Source organism: Salminus brasiliensis, chromosome 14 (genome assembly GCF_030463535.1).
Source record: "Salminus brasiliensis chromosome 14, fSalBra1.hap2, whole genome shotgun sequence".
Taxonomy (NCBI): Eukaryota; Metazoa; Chordata; class Actinopteri; order Characiformes; family Bryconidae; genus Salminus; species Salminus brasiliensis.
The window spans coordinates 27,815,433-27,841,365 of NC_132891.1; the positions used below are offsets into that span (position 1 = coordinate 27,815,433).

Consider the following 25,933-nt stretch of genomic DNA (forward strand, 5'->3'; position numbering starts at 1 on the left):
TGCTCACTTCTGCTTGAAAAATTACTTAAAGAATTTTCTATAGACTAAAATTTTTGTAGACCCATATGACCGTACGCTTTGAAACACCTACATATTCAGCTACTTCCTTTAAAAAAAGTGGATTTCTATCTTTTATTTCTATGTGCATTTGGAACTAAGACCATGAATGGGTATGAATATTGCAACGATGATAAATGTGGACTCCAGCTGAAATTGCCACTACTAACTTTAAGATATGTATATATTTGAGGTCTACAAAGAATGAGGTATAATGAATTGCCTTCAAAATGTAGTACAATACACATCCAACCCTAATACACAACACAGTTTTCAAAAGTAAACACATGTGCCTCCCCTTCTCTCTCTCACTCTGTACTAAAGAGAGGGGAGAGGTTGGACAAGCCAATGAGAGGGGGTGTGGGTAGAGAGAGAGAGAAAGAGAGAGAGAGAGAGGGGTAGTGGTGGGGCCATATAAATCCACCAGAGCACAAACCATGCTTTATCCTGCCAGTGTGTCCCGCGCAGTACACATTCAGTCACAGGAAACCCCTAAACCCTCCCAGCCCTCGCCCAGCACTTTACACAGATACACAGACTGCAGCGCACTCATAAAGGAGGATGGCCACGAAGAGAATGAATGAGATGTGGAGAAGGATGGCTCTGGCTTTGGTGCTGTGTGTTCTGCTCTTCCACAGTAAGTACATACAGTACTTTTTTTTTTGACCAAAAAGACACTCTGCATCCCATGTACTCTGCTTTGGAGTTGCTTTTTGACTCTTTATTTTCTTTATGATTCAAGGAAATTTCTTCAAGCTTCTTATTTGAGCCTTGAGCTTAGTTTGATTAGTGTTGACTGCTGATTAAGGAAGATAAATACAAGAACTGTTTGTTTCAGTGAGATGAAAAAGCTAAATGAACAAGTTAAGATAAAACATGAAAAAGCTGAGTTTTTTCCAAAGATGATTAGATGGTCAGCAGTTTGCCATGTTTGCTCAGAGCAAGCTGGTAGAAACGTTAACGGGAATCTAAAACAAAGAGGCCTGGCATGGAGTGGAAACTTGCCGTTGATCGTAATTATGGAGTATATCCTCCTCTCTGACTGGGTGGAGCAGAGCAGGCATTTGAGTAAGAACGGGGGTGTGTGAGTAGGAGCAATAGAGGGATGGAAAACACTAAACAGTGAAACATATTTTTTTCTTCTTCATTTTTTCCATTTTTTAAAAAAATAATTCTTCAGTTCCATATGTTGTTTTTGGTATCTTTGATTTTAACCCTAACCCACAAAGGATGTGATTCATTGTGTGTTTGCTTCATGCTCATCTAAGGAGAAATGGGTGTTTATATTATGCATTTGATGGGCTAAAAGAGGGTTGTGTGTATGTTTTGTGGCAAAGGGGAGGGGAAATGGCTGCATGTGTGTTGATTCAGCAAGGAGTTTTTTTTTTTATGTTGATGCCCAGGTTTGCTGGTGCAAGTGGGTGATTGCTACCACATCTGTTCAGACTGTCTCTGTTCAGTCCCTTTAAAGGTGAGAGTAGGGCAGCTAGCAGTGCCACTGGTAATTACAGGGTGAGGTCTGCCTTGGACACTGCTCTACATGTGAGGGCCCGGGATAACAATTTCTGCCCAAATTGGTGGCTAGACTGGGTAGTCTTGAAAGTAGACCTGGCACTGTTATGTCCATGGAAACACACCGCCATCTATGCCACTAGTAAGGGGAAAAATCAGCTCCAGTTTATCCAGGGAAAATGGTTTTATTGCTAAGAGACGATCAACGAAAACACACATACACACATACACACACACACACACTTAAGGAGCACACATAGCATGCATTCTGACTACTAATTCAATTTTCAAGGTAAAAAGAAAATTTAATTATGCAGCCGCACACACACACACACCCTATCCCCCCAGCCTCCACCCTGCCCTGCCCCTTGGTAGCCCCTGAAAAACCTGTTCTCAGTATGGCTGAGCTTGTGCATGACATGTAATCTAATGATAATGTGCCCTAGATTCCTGTAGATGCCCTCCAAAACATTTAACAAACAACCACGGGAAAAAAGTGGAGTAATCATATAGTAGTGTACATGTTCTGAAATCTTTAGGCTGGAAAGTCTAACAGCTGATTAACCTTTGGAAATTGTATGGAGGTGCTGCTGAAGGTGCCCCATGCCCCGCCCTGGTTTAAAATGGCAGACATAGGACCATTCTCACTATTCTGTTACATTGTTGACACGCTTTCAATTTGCACCAAAGTGACAGATTTTGCTTGGCGGTGATCAGTATAGAATCACTTTCTAACAAAACAAGGAAAAATCACTTTGTTAAGGGCGACCTCACTTGTAAAAAAGTTCTGCTGCCTGGTTTTTAGCTAATCGAGTTTGGTAGGAAAAAAAACAAACTTGATTCAATGATCTGAATAATTCTTCTGAATAAATCAATGACTCAGTCACTTCAACAATCCGAGATTTGTCCAGAGTATAACAAGAACATATCTTCTTGTTGTATCTTCAGAACATCTGTATTGCATGCGTAAATTATGGCAGATTACATGGCCTCAGCCATGGACAAAAACTAAGCTTTAGGCAGCACAGATAGCAAAAACTGTTCTATATAATGCAGAAGGATTATAGAAGGAATCTTAAACTTGTAACAATAGGTTTTGATGCTAGCACTAGTAATTAGAAGGATCATATACAAGTTCTCCATCACACAGAAGAACCATGTAACCATTGACATAATGTTTTAACTTGCAGTGGATTTACTATATAACATTACCCATACTAAAGAAGCCTCAACCAACCTATTTTTAATTTTGTACATCTGCTAACAACTTTAGATTAATGCATCACATTTGAAGCTGTTTGTAGTTATTTGATTGATGTAATATTACTGTATATGATAAGTTTTTTTTTGTTTCTTAAATAAGTCATGTTCACAGACTTCCAGTCTTAGGGAAAATTTTTATTTTTTTACTCCTCATAGTGGAGTTATGAAATAATCTAACGCCCTATACATTTTATCTCTACCTTGTTCATGTGTCTACGACAAGTATGCACAATCCTCCACCACCCTGTCACCTTCCTTTTAACCCTGTCATCTATCTATCTATATATTTAAATAACCCCCCTCTCTTACAGTCTTCTCTTAAATTATCATAAACTGAAGACATGATCCAGCCTAGCAAACAAAGAAGTGCATTTTGGAACAGAAGGAACAGAAAAAGATGTGCTACTGTCTGGCTGGCTACATAGAATCCAGAAGTGACAGTGACCCACCAATGGAAACATTCCCATTTCAGAGACTATTAGCTTACAACTGTGAGTAAAGCAGGAAGGAGGAGAAATTGATTGAAATCAACATGACAAAGGCTGATGGAAATGTGTACAATTTCAGTTCTCATCAGGAATAGAACCCTTATCCACCTAGATGGCAATGTGGCACTGATGGACAAGATCTGAACAAAATTATGGTGCCACCTAGTACTCATAATTCAAGAAAAAGGCCAGACTGTTGGTTTTGTATCTCTAGAGAGTAGGAAACACTCACACTTTATTAACTCAGTGACACACCTAATGTGACCAGGAGCACAGTCGTTTCTATTGCTAATGCTACTATGCTAGCACTTGTCTCTTAAGGAGAATGTCAGTTAGATACAGAACACTTTACACAACAGTAAGAAGAACCTTGAGCAGCACATTCACCCAGCCTTGAGACAGAAATGTTCATCAAATAGTCAGCACCCAGCTTGGCTGAAAAGAATATTAGCATGCTCAGCATTGTCCCAAAATAGACCAGGAATGATTGACATTTTTATTGGTCTGATTAACACAGCAAAGTCATTCAGTACTGGGCAGATGGTAACTTTGAGAATCATCCTGCCACACAAAGGCACACAGTCTCAACAAAGGGGAGTGGAAGTTTGTCGCAGCAAGTATCCATCGTATATGTGCCATTATTGTGAAGGAGACACTGTGTGATAGAAGCAAGACAGATGGCAAGAGTCATTAGAAGAGACGTGCCATGGGGGAAAGGGGTGATCAGCTGCAGCTCTTCTATCTCTCTGCCTTGGATCTGGAACATTCTTCTTGACAAACAATTATGTCTCCAGCCAACATAAACATAGTCTGAAGATTGCCATTCATTTTCTCATGCCCTTCAGTTATGCATTCCAGCAGTCCAAGGCCATGCTAGCATACTCCTGTTAACGTCATGTCCCCAAGGGTGTGGGACTAAGATGAGGTAACTTTTATCACTCCACTTTGGGTGTACGTTGTCTCAAAGGGCCTGCTCAGGATACAGAGTAATTAGCCATGAGAATGAAGGTTTTTAGGAGGTGCTCATTACATCACATAATGACACACTTGATTGGTTAGATCGAAAGACCTTGATGATATGAGATAATATCTGTAGTGAAGAGTGAAGTTTGCAGCATCAGTTCAGCTTTTGAACGCTTCTCAAATAAGTAAAGGTAGGCAATGCTGATATATGTCTGCAAAACAACACAAATTAAATGCACATGTGAGAGAACTTGTAGTTCCAAAGACTCATAGATGTGATGGCAAGGCCACAAACAGAACAAAGAGTCCATGTCAGCTTTTAGTTTGCTAGAAACATTTAATGAACAACAGAAGGCCATTTGTATTCGCGTCTCCTCTTTCAGTTATTGCTGTTTTCATAAGTCTTTGGTTCCCTGCTTTGCTGGCATACTGATGCAATTTTACCATTGTTAGGCGTTTATCAGAAAGTGGGCTCTTCTCCCACCACTGCACATTTATCTTGAATGAGAAACTTTGACAATGAGCACATCCAACAAACTGAGTCAAAACATTAGAGTGTAATTAGACCATGGGCACACACAACTCTGCTACGAGTGGAAACTTAAGACATCAGATTAGATGAATCTGCTACTGGACCCATCATAACAGTATTATAGCTCCATTGCAATGGCATTTAAGAAGAGTACAAGGTTACATGTGCACCATAGTGCCACTGTGGTACAGTTTTGCAAACTTATGGATTGGGCAATAAGTGTAACACATTTGACAAAGGCACATGCCTTATTAAACAGCAGGAAATAGTAATAGATAGAAATAGTGTTTGCTGATAATTGGTTAAGCTAGTTAGTGAAGACAGCTGGCTGGACAGTTTGTGGCATCAAACATCATTTTTCCCCGGAGATAAACAGCCAAAGGCCTTTTAAGCGCTGTAGTAATTGCCCTGGATAATTAATGTTCAGCAAGTAATACAACACAGGGGTAATTCTGTCTAATTGAAAACATAAGGTTGCATCCTTTTCCTGCCTCTGCGAGCACCAGGACTTTCTCATGGTTGCCTTTCCCTCTAAACCACAGTGTTAAAGAACCCAGGGGATTTGTTACGGTTAGCCAAAAGGACGGAAGGCGCAAACCCCAATCTCAGCTTTCTTTTGTGCAAGTAAGGGGGGGGCTTTTCCCCAACACACACACTTTTCTCTCTTTCCCTGCTTCCTACTGTGGTTTCCCCTAAAAGAGTTTGTGTAGATTAAGCTTGCTTTAGATGAAACATTTAGATATCCAGTTACGCAATGCGTGGATGAATCCTCATGCTTATATCAAGGAACAAGATCTTGGGTCCGTTCCATGGACATCTGCAGTCATACAGTGTCGGGGAGCTGACAGCATGTTGTGGAGTATAGTACGGGGGAAGGGTGGCAGCTGGTATTTTAAGGAGAAGAAATCCCATCCCTGTATTGTGAGTGTGTTGGGGTTTGCTACTTAGGAAACAAGGGTTTGAGTTACAACTTAAAACTATTTCTACAAGGGTACAAGCACACACAGACAAAAATCCCACGTTCATAATCCCACCCATTCATCATAGCATAGCAGAGAACCAGACTCCATATTCTACCTGGGTGCTTGTAGCATGCCAGGCATTTTCTCTGACATGAATCAGAGCTAACGGGGTTTCTACATTTCCCGTGGTTCTCAGTACTGGTCCAGAAGTACCATTTCTCAGCACATTTTCATTTCCGTTGCTCCCAACATACCTGATGCAACAAATGAATATATAACAAGCCTTATCCGAGATAAACAATACACAGTAGAGGGCAGTGCTACTGCATAACTAGGACTGCCCTAAATGTTATATGTCTGATAGCGAAACTGTTCTGTTGGTTTTAGGACACTTTACTGGGTAGATAAATTGTTTTCTGTGCCCAGTGGACTTAGGTCCACTGTTGGGATATTGGGGTAGTGTCCCCATTTCCTGCCAGATGGTTCAGACACATCATGCCACAAGCTAATGGTGTCACGTCCTGTTTGAGGATTTGAGGACATGGATAACATTTCTTAACTGATGGTAACTTCTTCACCCTGTTATTATTTAGATAATTGGGCTGATTGGTGAAGCAATCTATAGCAATCATCTTGGTCTGTAACATAAGCCGTCCCCACACTGTTAAGTGCAAAAAGTGGTCATAGTAGTGTTTAATTTAGTGTTTTGTAGATTTTCACTTTTAATTTTTTGTCAGCTTTAGCAGAAACATCTCTTGTATTCATGCCACATGGGAGGAATATCTGAACACTGTGTGTGTTTGCATACTAGTATGTATGTGTTTATTCACTGCATTGATGGGTTAAAGGCAGAGGCCAAATACAAGGCCAACACAAATAGTGAATATGATTAGAAACTGTTTTTTTTTTTTTGGTAGGCAGTGGAACCATCCAAAAGTGGTCCAAGAAAGAACACCTGTCTCCATGTCTCGAATGGCCAGATATGTTGTGGTGGCACCTAGGGGGACCTACTCAACATTAGACAAGTGGTGCTAATGTGATGCCTGATCAGTGTATATTGCTCTGTGAAACATCCTGACAATACAGAGGACGCAAGATGTTCTTGCATCTAAGTGGTTTACAACATACAAGGCATTCTGTTCCTTAGTTAACTTTTATTTAGGGTTAAGAAGTGTTTAGTGTCTCCACCCTGGAGGCATTTGACCCATCAGGCCATCTAGAACATTCTTCAGCACCGCATACCCATGAGCATGGGTCTACTATGAGACTTAGCGTCCCTCTGCCGGTCCCTTACAGGACGATCCAGGGTAAGAGGAAGCCTCTGGCCTGCTGCAAGAACATCTGGAGCCGGGGTCAGGAGTGGGACTACAGCCAGAATGATGAAAGCTGAGGTACTCTCTTGGGCGGCTTGGGTGGAGCCGTGCAAACCCAGCATTCTGCAGACGTCAGGCTAAGGGGCCCAGCTTTTAACACTGAGCACACAGGCTCCCTGGAGACTTCCACATCTGTGGAACCCCTCCCTTGCCAGACGCCACATCTTTAGCCTTTCTCTGAGTAAAACACAGCTGATTACAAGGCTCAGCTTTCTAACGACTCCCTCAGTGTGAGCCTTTAATTCTTTTCGCTGTTTGGGTTGTTTGTTTGTTTTCGTTTTTGCCAGTGCATTCTACAAGTAAGACCCCCGAGAGCACAGCGGGGTTAAGGGATTTTGATTAGATGATTATCTCTGTGGTAAAGATAACCATCATATAGGACAGTGAGCGAGTTTGGGAAATACATTTTTTAGCAGGGCGGAAAACAAGAAGTGCAGAAGGTGTATCATGCCTGAATGGTTTTAAGAGTGAGGAATTACCATGTGCATGTGGCATGTAAGGATATATGAGATGAGTCAATGTTGTGTGAAGATGTTTATCTTCTGCTGTAAAGCATTCCAGTTTGGATTTAGCTAAGCACATTTCTTAGCTACTTCTCTACAGGATTCAGTATTAACCTATATGTACACATTTACATGAAATACGACATTGTTAACTTTTTATGAGCTTTTGGTTTATCAGTCCCACATGCTCTGGATACTTAAATCCCAGCAAATACCTGACCATTTGCTTAATGTTGAAATGATGTTCACATGATTTTATAGTCAATTTAATGGAGATTATTTACTAGGACATCCATAAACGTGTATGTATGGGGTTTAGTTGGTTTTGTGTATAGGTATAGTTTTAATGTTTGGGAAACCTCCTATGGCAAAACCACCAAGCTCAATATCCAACAGACATGGCTTCCTCTGTGTAGTTTCAAACTTAGAAGGTATTTCAACTTTTAGCGCAGGCTGTACATCTAGCTGGTAGAGCTAGCAGGCACATACAGACATGGTGCCGTGCCATAATGGAACTGCAAGTGCCCTCCAGATTGCAGCTGAATTATTACATTCTTAATATTAACAGATCTACAGATCTACTCAGTAATGAGTCATATTTATTGTATTAATTGTACTGTCTTTCTAGTTTAATGTTGTCATCCACATTCAGTTATTTGTTGCCATTGAACTTGCATCATCATTTTGGGCATTTGAGATTCTTCAGACTTCATCAGAAGGAGCTATAAAGCATTTATTTAGATCTTCTAGCAGAACCTAAGCACACTAAGACTCATCTTAAATGTCTGTCTGTGGACTATAGAAGATACTGTGGACTACCAACTATGTAAGATGCATGCAGGATGTTAAACATAAGAATATGTGGATAAGAAGTACAATATGTGTGTTTACATTTTCATGAAACTTTATGGCATATGGTAATGCTAAATTAAAATAAAATACATTGCGTATCTCATTATTTCTATAGAAGACATTAACAATGACATTCCTCTAGAACTACTGGACGGTCTTCAGAGACGTCGTTTTTGCTGTATACACATTCAAAACAGTCACTGCTCAGCCCACAGTCTATGGAGAGGGGCACTGGCTGAAAGGACACAAAATTTAGATCTGGCTTGCACTCAAGTCAACCCCACATTATAATATCATAACTGAGCCCTTGGCTCTGAGCCCTTATCCCGACCTGCTGCTCTCCTCCTCAGCTCCAGCTTTGGCTCCCTGCCTCAAAACTTTGATAGGTTTACTCCACACCCCTTTGCAAACCCCAGTCTTAGAAGAATCTGCTATGGAAACCTATGCTTGCAATGGAAATGAGAATGAAAATGAAAGGTCTTATTGTGATTTCCATCTTTTAAGTTTATTCAGCACTGTCAAAGAAACTTAACTGAGCAATTCCATATGAGTGAGTTAGCTGGATGCTGAGACCTTTCATAAAGCACATTTGGTGATCTTAACTGCACCTAGCAATTAGGGATTGTTTTAGGCTTTCCTGACACAAGCTGTTAAGGTAAATGTGCAGCAGTGGCTGCTTGCAAAAAACATCTTAAGTGATTACTTAAAAATATAATGGGTTGTTTTGTTTGTTTGTTTTTTTTTTGTTTTTGTCAGAAGTTATTTACATGTATCAGCCCTAATTAAAGTATTAACACAGTCTTATTAACTCTAAGAGATAAAGACAGCACACTAATCCACACAAACGTGGTAAAATCCTAACAAACAAAAAAATTGTACTTAAGTATTACTCTTAACCGTGCACTTAAACACACTTTTTATCTCAAGTAAGTGTATTCATTAAGTATTAAATATTTAAGACATAGCAGTAAAATCAGAATACAGCAACTCAGTAATAATGTTGTTCATTGTACATGAATGAGTGATACAGTTTTTCTGTCAGTCAGTGACTGAGTGAATCACCCACTGCTAGTTTGGTTCGAAGCTACTTGCTATTTGGATCATGTTTATGCTAGAGGTTTGAATAGAGACCAACCCTTGGTTGTGTACAATGATTCCATTTACTACAAAACATGACAATCCCAGATGTCTGGAGGTTTATCTGGCATCCTCAACATAGCTTCAGTAGCCTTTGTTGTTTTTTTTTCATATTGATAAGGACACAGGAAACAGAAGCCTAATATTGCTTTCTGTAAGCACGAGCGAGCATACAGCCTTGTACACGTGAGATAACGGAAGCAGTGGCTTGGTTGCGTGAGGCTCTCATTCTTCCCAAAAGTTATTGCATCAATAAACATGTCAGTTTTTGGCCTATGTGAGTCAGGGTGCTGTTTTATTAACACTGTTAGGAGCTGTAGGATTTATGCCCAGTCCTGACTATTAAAGTATACGGCCTGTTCTGCACATTGTCCAATACAATAGCTGCGCCTGCAAGACATAGAGGGTTTCTGACTTTCAACAGGACCTGAACCTTCAACAGGAGGCCAGACCAATTCTTTCATGATTACATGATTACTAATTAAGACTTTTAAAGGCTACCTACACCTTAAAACAGGTATCACAAAGACTTCTGTGTGCAATGCCATAGAAGAACCACGTCTGGTTCACAAAAACACAATGTTGAAAAAGAAGCCTGTGAGGGTGAAGTACCATTTTAAGATTTATATAACCATCACATAATGCAAATGCAAGAACCTTCAAACATTTTTTTTTTACAGTTTTCTAAACCTTTTGTATACATTCCCAAAAAATTGTTCTCTAAAGAACTATCCACTAAAACTGGTGGTCCTATGGTATGTATACTATGGTAATTTGAACCCTGTAATCCAAGCACCAAGCTTAAGAAAAGCCATGACAATGAAACTGCTTCATTGGAGTCTGAAAAAAAACTAGGACAAGGTCCTAGCTGAATTACATGATTGATTTAGGTAAGCTATTGTGGTGGGATATCATTTATTATTAACACCCCCCTTCAAGTTAGCACTCATAGAGGTATGAGTAGATATGATTTATTTACATATTAGAAGTAGAAGAACATAGAGTTTATATGTTACAGTTAGGAATATAGACTTCATGCTATTCCCAAGTCACACAAATTGTGGACTTACACCTGTTGAGCCAGAACATTCAGCTGAGGTCTTTTAAAATCAGAGTCTGGTGGTGCTCTCTCTGGTGTTAACAAGGGTGTGGCAGGTCACCCAGCATGCATCCCAACCAGCATTCTGAAGCTTGGGTGACAATGAGTTTGATGGCAAGGCACACTGGGCTCTGGAATGCCATTAGGAATGCCTTTGACGAGTTCATTTCTCAATGTGTTAAATTTTCCTGGCTCAGTTCAGATCTGAACACAAAAAATGTAATAAACATATATAGTTAGTTTCAGCATATGTTTTAGCATTAATTAAGCACTTTGCCTATAGACCAGTGCCAAATGTCGAGATACTACAAACTGATTTATACTACAAAGGCTCATATGTGGGACCCTGCTTCACTGACCCATACATGATCCACCCACACATTCATTTTGTAGCTACAATTGCAAGGAGGACAAAATTTGTCTAAGGGGACTTGTATAATTCAGTTTATGCCAAAGTACATTAGGATAGCATTATTTGTCTGAATTTTGCATGCAAGGTCAAATTTTTGGGATAGATTGATGTATATTATGTTGTATCGTATCATCAAGCAAAGGCAATATTGTCTTAACTATGTTGTTGAAAAAGTATAGAAGTGGACCAATTTGACAAAAAACAAACATCTCTCAAGTTTTTTAATAATTAAAAGCACAATACAATGTTTATTTATAGAGGGTAACAAATTTAGTTTTTTTCCAGTGTCACCTAAACCACCTGTACAATAACACATAATCTGATGTTTTTTGGGGGTTTTTTTCTTTATCTAAACCCCTAAATGCCCAGGATCTGTCAGGGGGTCCATGGGAATGTTCCAGTACACTACACTCATGGGACACTGATGTTGCTCATTCTGCAAAGCAATCACATGCAAATCATTAGCAAACAAACTGAACAACCCATTAGCAACACAGAAGAATCATGAGCACCTCCGTTTTACTACTTTCACACTGTGTGATTACTTGAGAGGTTGTGCAGTCAGGGCTGAAAATCACCTTAGTTTAGCAGGAAAATCTCACCCAAGAGAGCACGGAAAGGCGTGGCAAAGCTAAGGGTCAGGACCTTTTCAGAGTGATGTTTATTTGTACAGGCCATGGAGGGAGGTGTTACCCCATACTTAGGCTATTAATTACTCTGCGTGCCTGTGCAAACATGCCACATTGTTTTGGGGGTGGGAGTTAATGGATTGGGTTGGGTGATGGGTCAGACAGGGCTGGCTTTTTTAACCTTGGCCACCTCAAAGTAAACATGCCACCTTCATGCTAGAAGCACTACAAGGGACGTTTCTTAGGAATGCTTTATTTGCAGGTGCTATGCATATAATACAAGTACTCCTACAGCTGCCTCTGATCGAACAAAAAAAACATTTGGCAATTTGGAGCAATGACCTAGAGGAAGCATGTTAGTTCCTTACAAACATTCCCATTGCTGGTTCATTACAGAACTATTTTTAAATGAGTGTGTGGAAACGTTTCAGTCTTTAAAGAAGCTCTACATAATATAAAGCAGTGTCTTTCAACCCTGGTCCTGGAGACATGCTGCATTGCACATTTTAGTGTTTTCACTGCTCCCAACACTAGGCCAATAAAATGGCCAGTATAACTTCTCATTTGGAGTTAAATGAGAAAAGAATGTGAAAAAGGGGGTGGGGTGAGGTGACTTGCTCTTTTTTGGATTAAAAACAAATAAGGAAATTTGAGAAGTTATTATCTTTTGGATAATCAAGGTGGTCACTTGACAGTCGATTAAGATTGTGTAACAAAAAATTGTAACTATTTTTATTGAGTCCCTTAATTTATACTTATATAAGCCACATAAGTATCATGTGTAAAGAGTTTATCCTCTCAATATTAGTGGCTCTTCAACCATCGTAACATTTGAAGAAAAATGTTTGAAAAATATGGGTTGGAGTCAAAGTGAGATGCGGGCAGTCAGAGAATCAGAGGGTCGCCAACCCCCACTATTGAAAGGAGCAAAAGGAGGGAAAACCCTCACTGTTTTATTAGCAGTTGCTGCAGGGTTACAGATGCAGTAGAATGCACTAGCTAGGTTTGGAATAGAAATATTGTAATGTAGCTTGTTTTGCCCAAATGCTATAAGGGGTAAGAATGTGAAATTGATTTTAGATTTAAAAAATGAGTTTACTCACTCTGTAAACTGTGCTACAATGCAGAACAATGTTTACCAAGTTTTTAACAAGAAAGAAAGTCAAGAAAAACGACATAGACAGAGAGAAATTAGAATGGCCTTAGTAGGAGTAGAAGCATTGATTACGTGCTCTATTAAACATCCAGGACTATCATTACAATTTTCTCTGTACATTTTAGTGCTGTATCCATTACTGAACACCATTTTCTATGCTTTATGTGTAGGTTGTCAGGGACAGGCCACCGACGTCCAAGTCCTGACTGACCAAACAAACCCGACGATCATCCCAGATACTAATGGTAAGAACTATACATTAGCTTATATGTAGAATCATTTAAGATAACACTACTACATCAGTCACTACTATATGATTATTTCACTTCAGATGCTGGCTCTGTATCTCTTAGCTTGTAAAATGCATGTGAAAAGCTTATCCCTAGGTTACTAGTGTTGTGTTAGGGCAGCAATAATATGCATATAACTACAAAGTTTAGGATATAGTACATAGGTTACCATCATTCTGTTTTGTTTAAATTGTTCTCTGTCCATAATTGCAGCTGCTAACACTGATGCCACTGGCGCATCCCAGACCAAAGGACCTGAGACGGACATGACCAGTGCTACTCAGCAAGCCAGAAGCAGTCTAGCTACTGAACAAGCCCAGAACAGTCTGGCCCATGGTCCAACAGCAGTATCTCCTGGAGGCAATGGAAATTTCATTGTCGTGAACAGCACTGACGAAATTCTAAAATTCTTAGATTTCTCTAAGGACATCAAAAAATCTGACCCTGTGCAAACCCATCAACTGAAAATGGTGAGTGATTATGAAATTTATTGAGAGCATTATGTCACTACATTGAAAATTCAGCCATGACAACAAACACATGTTTTGAGTGAGTATGATGTTTTTGTAAATTATTTACATTGTTTTTTCTGAATTTCCCAGATTGTACAATGTGTAGAAAAGGAGGCAGTAATGGATAGAAGTGCTGTTAAGCTTGAACTGGTATCTCCCTCCACTTGTGTGAGTATGTCATGACCAAACAAAGATCTATATACTTGACTCTGGAATGCATAGGATCCTTCTGCTTATGCAGAATATACTTTTAATTGTCTGTGATTTTTAGATAATGTTGATCCAATGCACTAAATACTCTAATGCATTAGATTTTACACCATATGTCCAAATATTTATGGACACCCCTTTAAATTAATGAATACATTCAGCTACTTTAAGTTGCACGCATTGCTGACACAGATGTACAAATGCGCATACAGCTTGTCTAGTCCCTCTAGAGAAGTATTGCCAATAGAATATATATATATATTCTATATATATATAACTCTCTGGAGCAATTTGGCAATGCAATGTCTAATAGACTAATGCCATGCATGGGCTAGAGGAGTGAAACAGTGGAACTGTGTTTTCTGGAATGTTTGGCCTTGATGCTCTATCCAATATTTTTGGGATGAGGTGTGGTGATGATTATCCAACATCCTGACCTCACTAGCGCTCTCCCCCATGAACTAGCTAGCGTAAGTGTCTGTCAGTCATTGTAAAACAATTGCCAGTTAGTTTTCTGCTATCAGGAGAAAATAATGTGTTTTGCTGGCTTCTAGTGACTCATACAAAGAACTTAACTAGTGAGTAGAAATTTGAAATTACTACATTGAGAAGCAAAGGTAGGGGGGAAAAAACAACAACAATAGGACAACATAAAGCCATGGAAAGTGAATGAATTGAAGGGGCTGTTGCAGTCCTAATATGAATAGTATAATGTGTTGTTTACAGTGGCAGCAGCCTCAATCTATCCATATGCACATGTCTGAGAAAGGAAGCTTCAGTTAGGAAGGAAGCTTCAGTTAGGAGAAGATAAATTTGCAGGTTATGGCCGCTCTAGTATTTTTAACAGCAGTAAATTATTTTTTCACTCAGCAGTTTATAAGCAGACGCTGAGAAAGCAGACAAGTTTACTTGCATTATAACTACCACAAGAAGTTCAGGCAGGAACGAGAGCTAGGATGGACGCCCTATGGAAGAAGCATTGAAAGTACAATAGCCTAGTAATGATACTGGTCTAGATCATAAACATCATAAACAAGAACAATGCTCGCAAGACGTACAGGCTAACAACATGACATCACAAAGTAAGAGTGTGCTATTTCAGGCAAGGTTTGTTACACAACAGTATGTCATGCATTCTTATTTCCCCTCTGATGTCTTATCCAGTATTTCTGATAATATCAACCCTTTTCTGATATTAATACTCGCCATACAGCTCTGCAAAAAAATAAGATACCCCTTAATTTTTTCTTAAATTTGCATCTCTACGTTTATGGCAGCCGTTTATTTTCCAGGCATTTCATCAAACAAAGCTGAGTTACCTGAATTTGCAGACTATGAATGGCATAAAGTCACCCAACAGCAATGTGAAAGACTAGTGGACAGCCGGCCAAGACATGAAAGCTGTGATTCGCAGTCAAGGTTATTTCACCATAGTGATTTTTGAATGCTCTTGAAGTTTAAGTATTAGTACTGTGTTGTTTAAATGTGAATAATATCTTAATTGCATTATAATTATTATAATCATTTTCTTGTTAGTTGTTTTGAACAGTTGTCAGTTCTGCAATCAAGTGCTCTAAATATCAATATTTTTATTTGGAATTTAGGCAAACGCAAATTTCCCTAAACACATTGCCTATAAATAGTAAAACCAGAGAAACTGATAATATAAGGTGGTCTCTTCATTTTTTCTGGAGCTGTACATATGCCATCGTTAGTTAAAACAGGTAAAGCAAGTAAACATTCTTGTGGAATATCTTGAGCCTTGCATCTTTAACGTACACCTGATCTATTCTAAATCATTTGCCAGCACTTAATTAACCCAGTAACGCAGCAAGCCTTATTCTTCTTATTATTATTCTATCCAAGGTGTATTATTCTGTAACTACAGGGACTTCTGTACTGGTAGAGCTATTCTGTGTTAATAGAAGTTTATAGTATCATACTTTCGGCCCAGAGACGGGTCATATGCTATTAAAGGGGTTAAGCTTGTTGAACCTCTTTATCGTTATTAAGCAAGAATAGGCCAGTTGCTTACCTTAAGATGTCAGATTCCAGACGTTCCAATGTATTACTTACTCTGTGATAATTCAGTTTCAGAAATAGGCCCCTTGTCTGACCATTTGAACGCCATACATTTGTGTCCGGCATGTGCCCTTGCAGATGATGGGCAGAGGCTGTTCAAATGGAATGTATTGCCTGCTTGTTGGATAGGATGGAGGTTCTATTCCTGTGATTACTACCCCAGATAGAGCCCACATTACAAACATTTGGCTTCGGAAACAAGCTGCTATGGGATGAGGCAGCATCTGTTCAAACAATCTAATGGAACCTTCAGCAAAAACGTCTGAGCAGGTGAACGACTCCTTGCAAAGCCTCTTTGGAAATATCTGTAAGCTACGGAAAGTGGCTTTTAAAAGAGGAAATGGACAAAAGTATACTAATAATGGGAACATCTCACTCGGGATAAGTCTTGAGAGTTGTTCTTGTACATAAGTGCCAAAATGAAAATAAAACTCTCAGTAAGAAAAGTGCAGGAATGTGACTGCTAAAAACAATCTAATAGTCCCATGTGAAAAGTCAAAGCTACCATATAAACCCCATGCTAAGTAGAACAGCTTAAACTACAAAAATTGGTCATACTAGTTAACTAGATTACTTTTCTTATGAGAGTTAAAATCACATAAACATTTCCAGACTAAAACAGAACAATAATAAGGCAAGTTTTTAAAGTGATGGAGAGTTTAACTTTAAGTTTCTTAACTTTGAGTGCATTTTTCTCAAACATCATGCAAATAACAGAAGCAAAAGATTTACTCAACTTGGCTTTATGTCTGTTCCATTAAAACATGCTAATGAAATCCAGGCAACAGTCATGGGAACTGGTATAGGAATATGTGTCAGACAAAGGCTAGCAGTGAGACATATGAAATGCAGACATTTTGGTTGCATGTGTGCCCACTAGTCATCCAACCCATATTGCCATGATCATAGACTGATGGAGAGAAAGTGAAATATTACTTCTCCACTAGTGCAATAAGCCCTAGATTCAAACACCAAAAAAAGAAAAAATAAGAAAGTGGCTTATAAAACAAAAGGCTTAAGTGTGCTTGGTTAACTCTAGTGGCCAAATCCTGTTGGTGCTAAAAAGCACATTTCTCTATATACTTTTCAAATACTGGTCATTTGTTGTTGACAGTTCTTGTAATATCATAAAAAGCTTTTAAACTGAATCTCCAGGATTTTACAGTATCTTAGGCTAATCACAAGTGTACTGTAGGTGTTGTTGTCATGACCACAGAGTTGAAGATGATCCCATCAGCTAATCAGCATCATAATTTCCCTGCGGTTCTAACTTGGTCATTACAACTTTTACACAACTTCTGACACATGGATTCCATTATGTTCCAGCAGAGATTAACTTTAAAAAAAAGTTTTTAGACAGTTTTGGATCGTTTGGATCAACTACCAATCAAGTAAATCAGGTGATGTGCAGCTCTGTAATGAGAAGGGGTGTGGTCTAATGACATCAACATCCTATATAAGGTATGTTTAATTATTAGGCAGCTTCCTTTCCTTTGGCAAAATGGGTCAGAAGAGAGATTTGACGGACTCTGGAAAGTCAAAAATTGTGAGATGTCTTGCAGAGGAATGCAGCAGTCTTGAAATTGCCAAACTTTTAAAGCGTGATCACCGAACAATCAAGCGTTTCATGGCAAATAGCCAACAGGGTCGCAAGAAATGTGTTGAAAAAAAAAGGCGCAAGATAACTGCCCATGAATTGAGGAAAATCAAGCGTGAAGCTGCCAAGATGCCATTTGCCACCAGTTTTTCCATATTTCAGAGCTGCAACGTTACTGGAGTATCAAAAAGCACAAGGTGTGCGATACTCAGGGACATGGCCAAGGTAAGGAAGGCTGAAAAACGACCACCTTTGAACAAGAAACATAAGATAAAACGTCAAGACTGGGCCAAGAAATATCTTAAGACTGATTTTTCTAAGGTTTTATGGACTGATGAAATGCGAGTGAATCTTGATGGGCCAGATGGATGGGCCCGAGGCTGGATCAGTAAAGGGCAGAGAGCTCCACTCCGACTCAGATGTGGAGGTGGGGTACTGGTATGGGCTGGTCTCATCAAAGATGAACTTGTGGGACCTTTTTGGGTTGAGAATGGAGTGAAGCTCAACTCCCAGACCTACTGCCAGTTTCTGGAAGACACCTTCTTCAAGCAGCGGTACAGAAAGAAGTCAGTATCGTTCAAGAAAAACATGATTTTCATGCATGACAATGCTCAATCACATGCATCCAAATACTCCACAGCGTGGCTGGCCAGTAAGGGTCTTACTTGTTCACCTGATCTGAACCCCATAGAGAACCTGTGGTCCCTCATAAAATGTGAGATCTACAGGGAGGGAAAACAGTACACCTCTCTGAACAGTGTCTGGGAGGCTGTGGTGTCTGCTGCACGCAATGTTGATCGTAAACAGATCAAGCAACTGACAGAATCTATGGATGGAAGGCTTTTGAGTGTCATCGTAAAGAAAGGTGGCTATATTGGTCACTGATTTGTTTTTGGAATGTCAGAAATGTTTATTTCTAAATTTTGTGTTGTTATATTGGTTTACCTGGTGAAAATAAACAAGTGAGATGGGTATATATTTGTTTTTTATTAAGTTGCCTAATAATTCTGCACACACTATATATATATATATATATATATATATATATATATATATATATATATTTATATCATTCACCACAAATTCTTCTGTCTAATCTCAAAATGACTGGTTCTGTCTCCATACAGATTGAAACGAGTGGGAAACTGATATCTCGGCAAACAGCATTATGTGACAAACAGACCTGCTCCTTTGAAATCTTTCAGGAGGAGAACTCCAACAATGTTATTGTGACAGGAGAAAGCATTGAAGGTATGTTAATTAAATTTTTTTGTTGTTTCTTGTAGGAGATCCTAGTTAAGAATTTGTAATCTTAAAGGTCTCCTCCCACAGGTGACGTCACTGGAATGGCAGGCAAGATTGATAGTATCAAAGCAGATGTGAGTATATTATATTGTGACTCAAATAACTTGCCTTGTTTTAATGGAGTTCTGTATGAACAAAAACAGTTCAACTACTCCATCCATGATAAACAAAAAGGGACGTCTTTGTTCGTATGTCCTTCTGAGATCTTAATCCTTAGGATAAATGCAGACTCCTATAATGATTTTAAAGGGGTGTCCACAAACCATGTAAATAAATAAAAACACTTAATAACCACTAAACTGAAATTAAATGAATCCCAATTCATGATGTTATTAAGAAAGAAACAAAAAAGTTGCATAATTTGATTGATGATAATAGGAACATTAATTGGCAAGTCCTAAACCTTGGTTAAGCATATCAAGCACCAGAGTAAGACTAGCTTGTTGTATTTAGTTACCAAGGTGAGTATTTTCACAGAGAAAAGCCCTGACTGACCCTCCACCACCCCAGGGCCTACAACTGACGTCAGGCCACCTGACATAAGTCTGTTACATGCTCCCCTCCCTACTTTAGCTCTCTCTCCTATTGCCTCCCCTTATAACGTTGTTTCTCACTTTCTCGTCTCGCTCCCCTTCTCTCACACCTGGAAGTCATCTATGGCCTTTGCGGCAGACTAGATTACAAATGCACACACAGATACACTCCCACAACTCCATACACAGGCACACACACACACAGCACATGCACTCACACTCCAATGTTTAGATAACCATGCACTCTTGTTTTTCTCATCACAGACTGGATTCCATTGTTCTAGGCAGGCCTGTACTTGTGCCTAGCATCTGAAGTTACATCTGAAGAAACTATAAAGAGAACATAATGGGGGATAATGGACTCACCATACATTTTAGTGTCTTTAGCCAAAAGCCCACAGCAGTTCTCCTGTCCCTCTGAACTGTAATGTAGGTTAGTAGATTTGTAAGTAATTCTTACAAACCTACTAACATTAAAGCTATATGTGCTCATAGATACATATTATAACCACTGGGCGGAAATGTAATCACTCATGGAATAAAAATTAAAATGTGTTGACTTCTAACAATAGCGCACAATAGTACACTTTGTATATAATTATTTATGCAGGCAAAGAGCCATCTGTCCAAATGTCTGTGGACACCCCTCTAAGAAATGCATTTAGCAAATGCACACACAACCTCCTAGATCTAGATCTAGTTCCTGTAGAGAAATATTTCCAATAGCATAGGCCTCTCTGGAGCACCACGCGTAACACGTTGAGCTGTGGAGCAGTGCTACTCTTCTCTGGTTAATTAATCAGTCAGTGCCGGGGAACTCATGCTATGCACATTTGACTGAGTGAGGATTAGACTAAGTGATGGTCAAGGAGGGTTAGGGTTAGGAGTGAGTAAGGGGTTAGATTGATAATTAGAGTGATTTGGGGTTAGGACAAGTGACAATTATGAAGGTTTAGAGGATTAGGGAGGGCATGGAAGTGTTACGGCAAGTGACGGTTAGGAAGGTTTAGATTGCAGCTAGGGAGGGTAAGAGTGATTAAGGATGAAGGAGGGTTAGAGTAAATAACAGTTAGGGAAGATCAGAGTAAGTGGAGGGTCAGAGTGAAGTTAGTTTAATTAAATATATACCATATTCAGATATTTTTATCAGCTGACAGTAAAGTTAGGTATGAACAGTTGAGCATTAAAATAAAGTTTTACCTTCATTATCTGGGACTCTCCCTGTCCATGAACCCAGCATTACATCATTTGTTCCTAGATCTTTTTAGCCAAATAGGAAATTGCATTCCCAAAGAAAGCACACTGGTAAAGTGCAAGTCTAAATGGCAAAAACCGCACAGCTGTTTATCCGAGCTGTTTATCTGATGTGGTGGAGTTCTCCATATAGATGAAGTCAGATCCATAGCTGAGTCATTTGTCTTTTTGTGCACAGCTGGGAGTGGCATCAGCCTCGCCTGAGCATAGGAAATCATCACCCGCCGTGTTCGTATCCTTGCTGGTTACTGGCTTAGTTGTTGCTGCCGCACTGATAGGAGTATACCTGTGGAGGAACAACTGTCGCACCAATTCCAAGGGCATGAAACTGGTGAGAGCAAATCAGTCAGATGCACACAATCACACACACACAAAATTACAGATATTTCTCCAGACTTGTATGCAAGATTACACTTCAGTTTACAGATAAACACAAAACAAACATAATAGTTTCAGAATAATTGTGCAGTCATTTTTACATTTACTAAATTAACAGTTGAATAATAAGCCTGTCCCTTACCTTGCAGTCTTGTTTGTCCTTAATTCAACTCCAAGAACTCTGTACTAACTGTTAAGTGGTTGTGGTTGCATCATGCTCTGGGGAACTGGTACATTTCACAACATGGATGTATTGTAGAATTACGTGAATAATGAAGAAGAGGAAATACCTCTGAATTCTTTTACATCACCACAAATCATCAGCTAGACAATTGACACTTTTGAACACATGTGGGTTTTAGCAGGACAGTGACCCTCAAACACACATCAAAAGTGGTTGTTGAATGGACAAAGCAGGCCAACATTAAATTTTGAAATGGCCTTCCCAAGGTTCTGACCTCAACCCAGTCGAACATATTTGGACTCTGCCAAGAAACATCAAATATCCAAACAGTTCCAACAGAAGCTTGATGATGGCAACCAAAACATCTGGCAATTTGCCAAAGACATTTCAACAAATATTAAGTTAACTTAAGTACTTTCAGCAACACTAAAGTAATAATATGTGTGGCTGTATGTATATTTATGACTCAATATGTATAATTGTGATCCTGTGTTGATTTTAGAACAGCCTCAAAAAAATTTAAAAGCACAGAATTCTTTTTTATATATTAAAGAGACATATATTAAATATGCTGTCCACTCATTCTGCCCCAGAAGAAGAACAGTTTAAATAAATATTTGAAAGCCCAATATTGCCAAGACTTCCGACTATAAGTGTATGTTGTATATTTGGTACAGACGTGAAGGGCGAAGTGACGATGAGTGTGTAGTATTTTTGCTGGAGAGGTGTTGCCAGGCTTCTGATTAACTCTAGTTCAACTGGCTCCGAATCAGAAGTCTTTGTGCAGTACACACCCTTATCTAACTTTCAGAACTGGAGCATTATGAGAGTGAAACATTCTCTGTTTTATCTTCTTGCCAAGTCAGCACAGCTGCTTTTTTCTGTTTGACGTCAAACGATGAAGCTCTGAAAAAGGGTGTTAAGCCCTTAATGTTGGCTGGCAACAGCAGAGCTCCATCTGTATTGATCAATAGAGCCATATGGTATTATAAACAACCACAGAAAATTAATAGCAGTGTTTCCGTCAGTTAACTATTAGAGGCCCAAAGTTAGTACTCAAAAACTTTGTAGCATATGTAGGATTTTGTGCTGCTACAGTACTGTTGTTCTGCTTTAATATATATTAATTGAATTAACCCTAGTGAACTGAGTATCTTGCTGGTGATATTTAGTTCATTAAAGTTGTGGCCAATGACCTCTATTGGTAAACAGTTGGTAAACAGAGGCATTCCAAACCCAGTGTGTTTTGTCTTTTGTACATTTCTCTCCCAAATGCCACTGTATCTTGGAGATTGCAAGGTCATTAACAAGGCAACATATAAAGTTTGCTCCATGCAATCTAACACTCCTGCATGGCAGAAGACCTTCATAAAATACCTCAAACAAATAAGCAAGCTTTGGTCTTAGTTTATTTGGGAGTAGTAGAATACAGTTTCAGTAGTTGGTCTTGTTAGCTAATAGTGTAAAAATAAAATAGTTGACTTTTTTGCAATGTCGTTTTAATGTACAGGACTGTTAGCATACAATATGCATCATATTTGCACTTATGCAGTGCTTTGTATGTGTGTTCCTGTAGGCTAATGAGTCTGTCATGGCTGATGAAGAGAATCAGGGCAACACTCTGGTATCTGTGGCCCCTCTGAACCCCCCAGAGTCCCAGGAGAAGCCCAGCCAGAATGGAGAGTCCCCAGAAGTTGTGAAGACCCAGAACCCCCCTGCAGCTACCAACGGACACTCTGCCACCAAGACGGCAGACACTGAGCTGTGAGAGTCACTGACTACCACAAGCACTGCATTAAAGGCCACCATCCCAGGTCTCCTAAACCTCAACCATGTTCTGTAGACCTTGGCCTACAAAAAGGACAATAGGGGACTGCCACAGGAAATGCTCCAACTCCCTTATTTTTCCTTTATTCTTGTCAATAAAACAATAGGGGCTACGCTAATTATTAAAAAGCATGGTGGTGATGATTCTGATTATATAGTTTAAAAATGTGTTATAAGACAAGAAGATGATCAACCAAGACATTTGGCAAATTTTCATCTGTAAAATGACAATCTTATACTGTATGGTGTTATGGTCTTCTGGTATGATGATGACAATGATGGTAATTTTGGTATACTGTTAGTTCATAAAACGAAGATGAGCACTGAAATATATTCAGGCAACAAGTCTTCTTCTTAAGTGCCATTTAATTACAATCTCATATGTTTATGGTGTTAAGCTGTACAGGTAATGATGGTGGTGGTGGTGGTAGTGGTCATTTTGGTATATAATATTATAAAAAATGATGGTCCATTAATGTGAAGAGCATAAGAGGTGTGGTCCGCTGAGCTGATGTTAAATAGCGGCCTGGGGTGGAGGACCTTCCCCATGATTCAGAGCTGGCTCCCATGACAGCAGTCAGCGTTGGCCTGAGTTGATCCCTTCTCATGTCTCAACAGCTTCACAGCTTCTCTCCAAAACCTACCCCTCCACATGGCTCCTTGTCCAAGAGCACACTGCTCCTCCGATTAATGTAAATCATTCGATGAAGACATGTTCAAAGAGAAACATGTGGGAGCTCTGTGTTTGCTTGTGTGTGTCTTATGTATGAGTGCATACCTGCATCTGTGTTTATTAAGAGTGTATAAATGCATATTACAGACGCTCTTATTCAGAGTGACTTGCAGTGTAAGGGAATGTAATGTTAGATGTCTTACCCAAGGACTCATTGGTAAAGAATGGTGTATTTTTGGAATCATTCATGGAATCAAACCCCAGTGTGCCACAAAGAGGGCAGTCATGTTAACCTTAATGCTATACCAGCTATGCCATTACACATTACACATCAATATGAAGGTGATGATTCAACTGCATTGATTTTGGAATGTCAGGATCAACTATGATAAGACTCAACAAATTAAGTGCTTATTTTTTGACCAAAATACAATTCTCAGGCTAATTGTACATCCCAAAAAAGCTTGGTGTATTTGCTTTTTTTTATCTGTTCCACTTCTGTGTAAATAATTCCTTTAGTCACAGTTGTGTATTCAGTTAAATCAAATAGAATTGTGTTGGAAATCAGAGATTTAATGCTGCAGTGAATAGTTTACTAAAGAATCGTACAGATTTACAGCCTTAGTGCGTTGTGTTCTCTTGCATCCGTGAGTGTGTTTCAACAGCTGTCATGTGTGCACAGTAGTATACGTGATGTCATATATGAGTATTTTGCTGTAAGTATGCATGTGTGTCCATATGAACATTATGTGCAGACTAGGTCATAGTCCTGTACAAGCTTTTTCTTGACAATGTGATGACTTGTGGAGTCATACATGTGGTCTTACCCCGCTGAAAAACAATGAACTCCTTTTCATCACTGCAAACCACCAATCACAGCAAACACCAAAACTGCCAAATTCTGTACAACAACCAGCACTGAGATGTGACAGTTTAAATGTTACCTTTCCAGTGGCCCGGGACACAATTTGCAAATATGTACTTGCTTTATCTTTTTAAACCAGTATTATGCTCCTTTTGTAATATCTGTGTAATTTGCGTTGTCCTAGATATAGAGGTTATCTCAAAACTCATCCTAGTCTTGTCCCTTTAATGAGTTTCTTCCATTCATCCATATGTACGTTTAACAATTAGCCAAAGCAAAATTGAATGGGGTAGAATCCACACTGAAAAAAGCAATGTGTTGTTTCATTTACATGGTATACACACACACAAATTTAGTGCATTACAGCTACACAACTCTTTGAGGTATTGCCATTATGGTTATGTGGAAATTATGCATCAAGTAAATTCAACATATCCCTTTTTTTAGTGCAGCTGCCACATCAATAGGCACAGTGCAGTGAAGTGTATAGAGTCAGCATTGAATTTCTTTTTTTTATGTTTATTCACACTCCTTTTTTAACATTTCACAGTTTCATCAGGTTTGGGGGCGGATCTGTGTAATAGAATTGTATTAAACTGAAAACTTTGTTGTTGATGCAAGTTTGGGATATGAATAAAGTTTTGGAAAGTAAATGGAATGTTCTCTGTTTTTCTGGTGGAAAAAGCTGTTTATCTTAGGGAACATTGTTTATTTTCTGCAAACAAACTAGGGTCTTTCAATTTCTCTCTCTCTCTCTATTTCTCTCTTTGTTCTGTACAAAGTTGGATGTGCTGACAACAAAATCACACAAAAATCATCAATGGAAATCAAATTTATTAACCAATGGAGGCCTGGATTTGGAGTCACACACAAAATTAAAGTGGAAAAACACACTACAGGCTGATCCAACTTTGATGTAATGTCCTTAAAACAAGTCAAAATGAGGCTCAGTCTTGTGTGTGGCCTCCACGTGCCTGTATGACCTCCCTACAATGCCTGGGCATGCTCCTGATGAGGTGGTGGATGGTCTTCTGAGGGATCCCTCCCAGACCTGGACTAAAGCATCCGCCAACTCCTGGACAGTCTGTGGTGCAACGTGACGTTGGTGGATGGAGCGAGACATGATGTCCCAGATGTACTCAATTGGATTCAGGTCTGGGGAACAGGTGGACCAGTCCATAGCTTCAATGCCTTCATCTTGCAGGAACTGCTGACACACTCCAGCCACATGAGGTCCAGCATTGTCCTGCATTAGGAGAAACCCAGGGCCAACCGCACCAGCATA

General features: G+C 39.3%; 1 protein-coding gene across 1 annotated transcript; it reads left to right on the top strand.

Annotated features, from left to right (window-relative positions):
- The first annotated feature begins 498 nt into the window (after positions 1–498).
- Positions 499–25,301, top strand: cd34 (CD34 molecule). Its single transcript, XM_072696954.1, has 8 exons — positions 499–694; positions 13,109–13,183; positions 13,442–13,698; positions 13,831–13,908; positions 18,757–18,880; positions 18,962–19,008; positions 20,900–21,052; positions 22,860–25,301. Exons 1-8 carry the CDS (start codon positions 619–621, stop codon positions 23,049–23,051), a joined length of 1,002 nt encoding a protein of 333 aa, XP_072553055.1. The 5' UTR covers positions 499–618; the 3' UTR covers positions 23,052–25,301.
- The last annotated feature ends 632 nt before the right edge of the window (positions 25,302–25,933 follow it).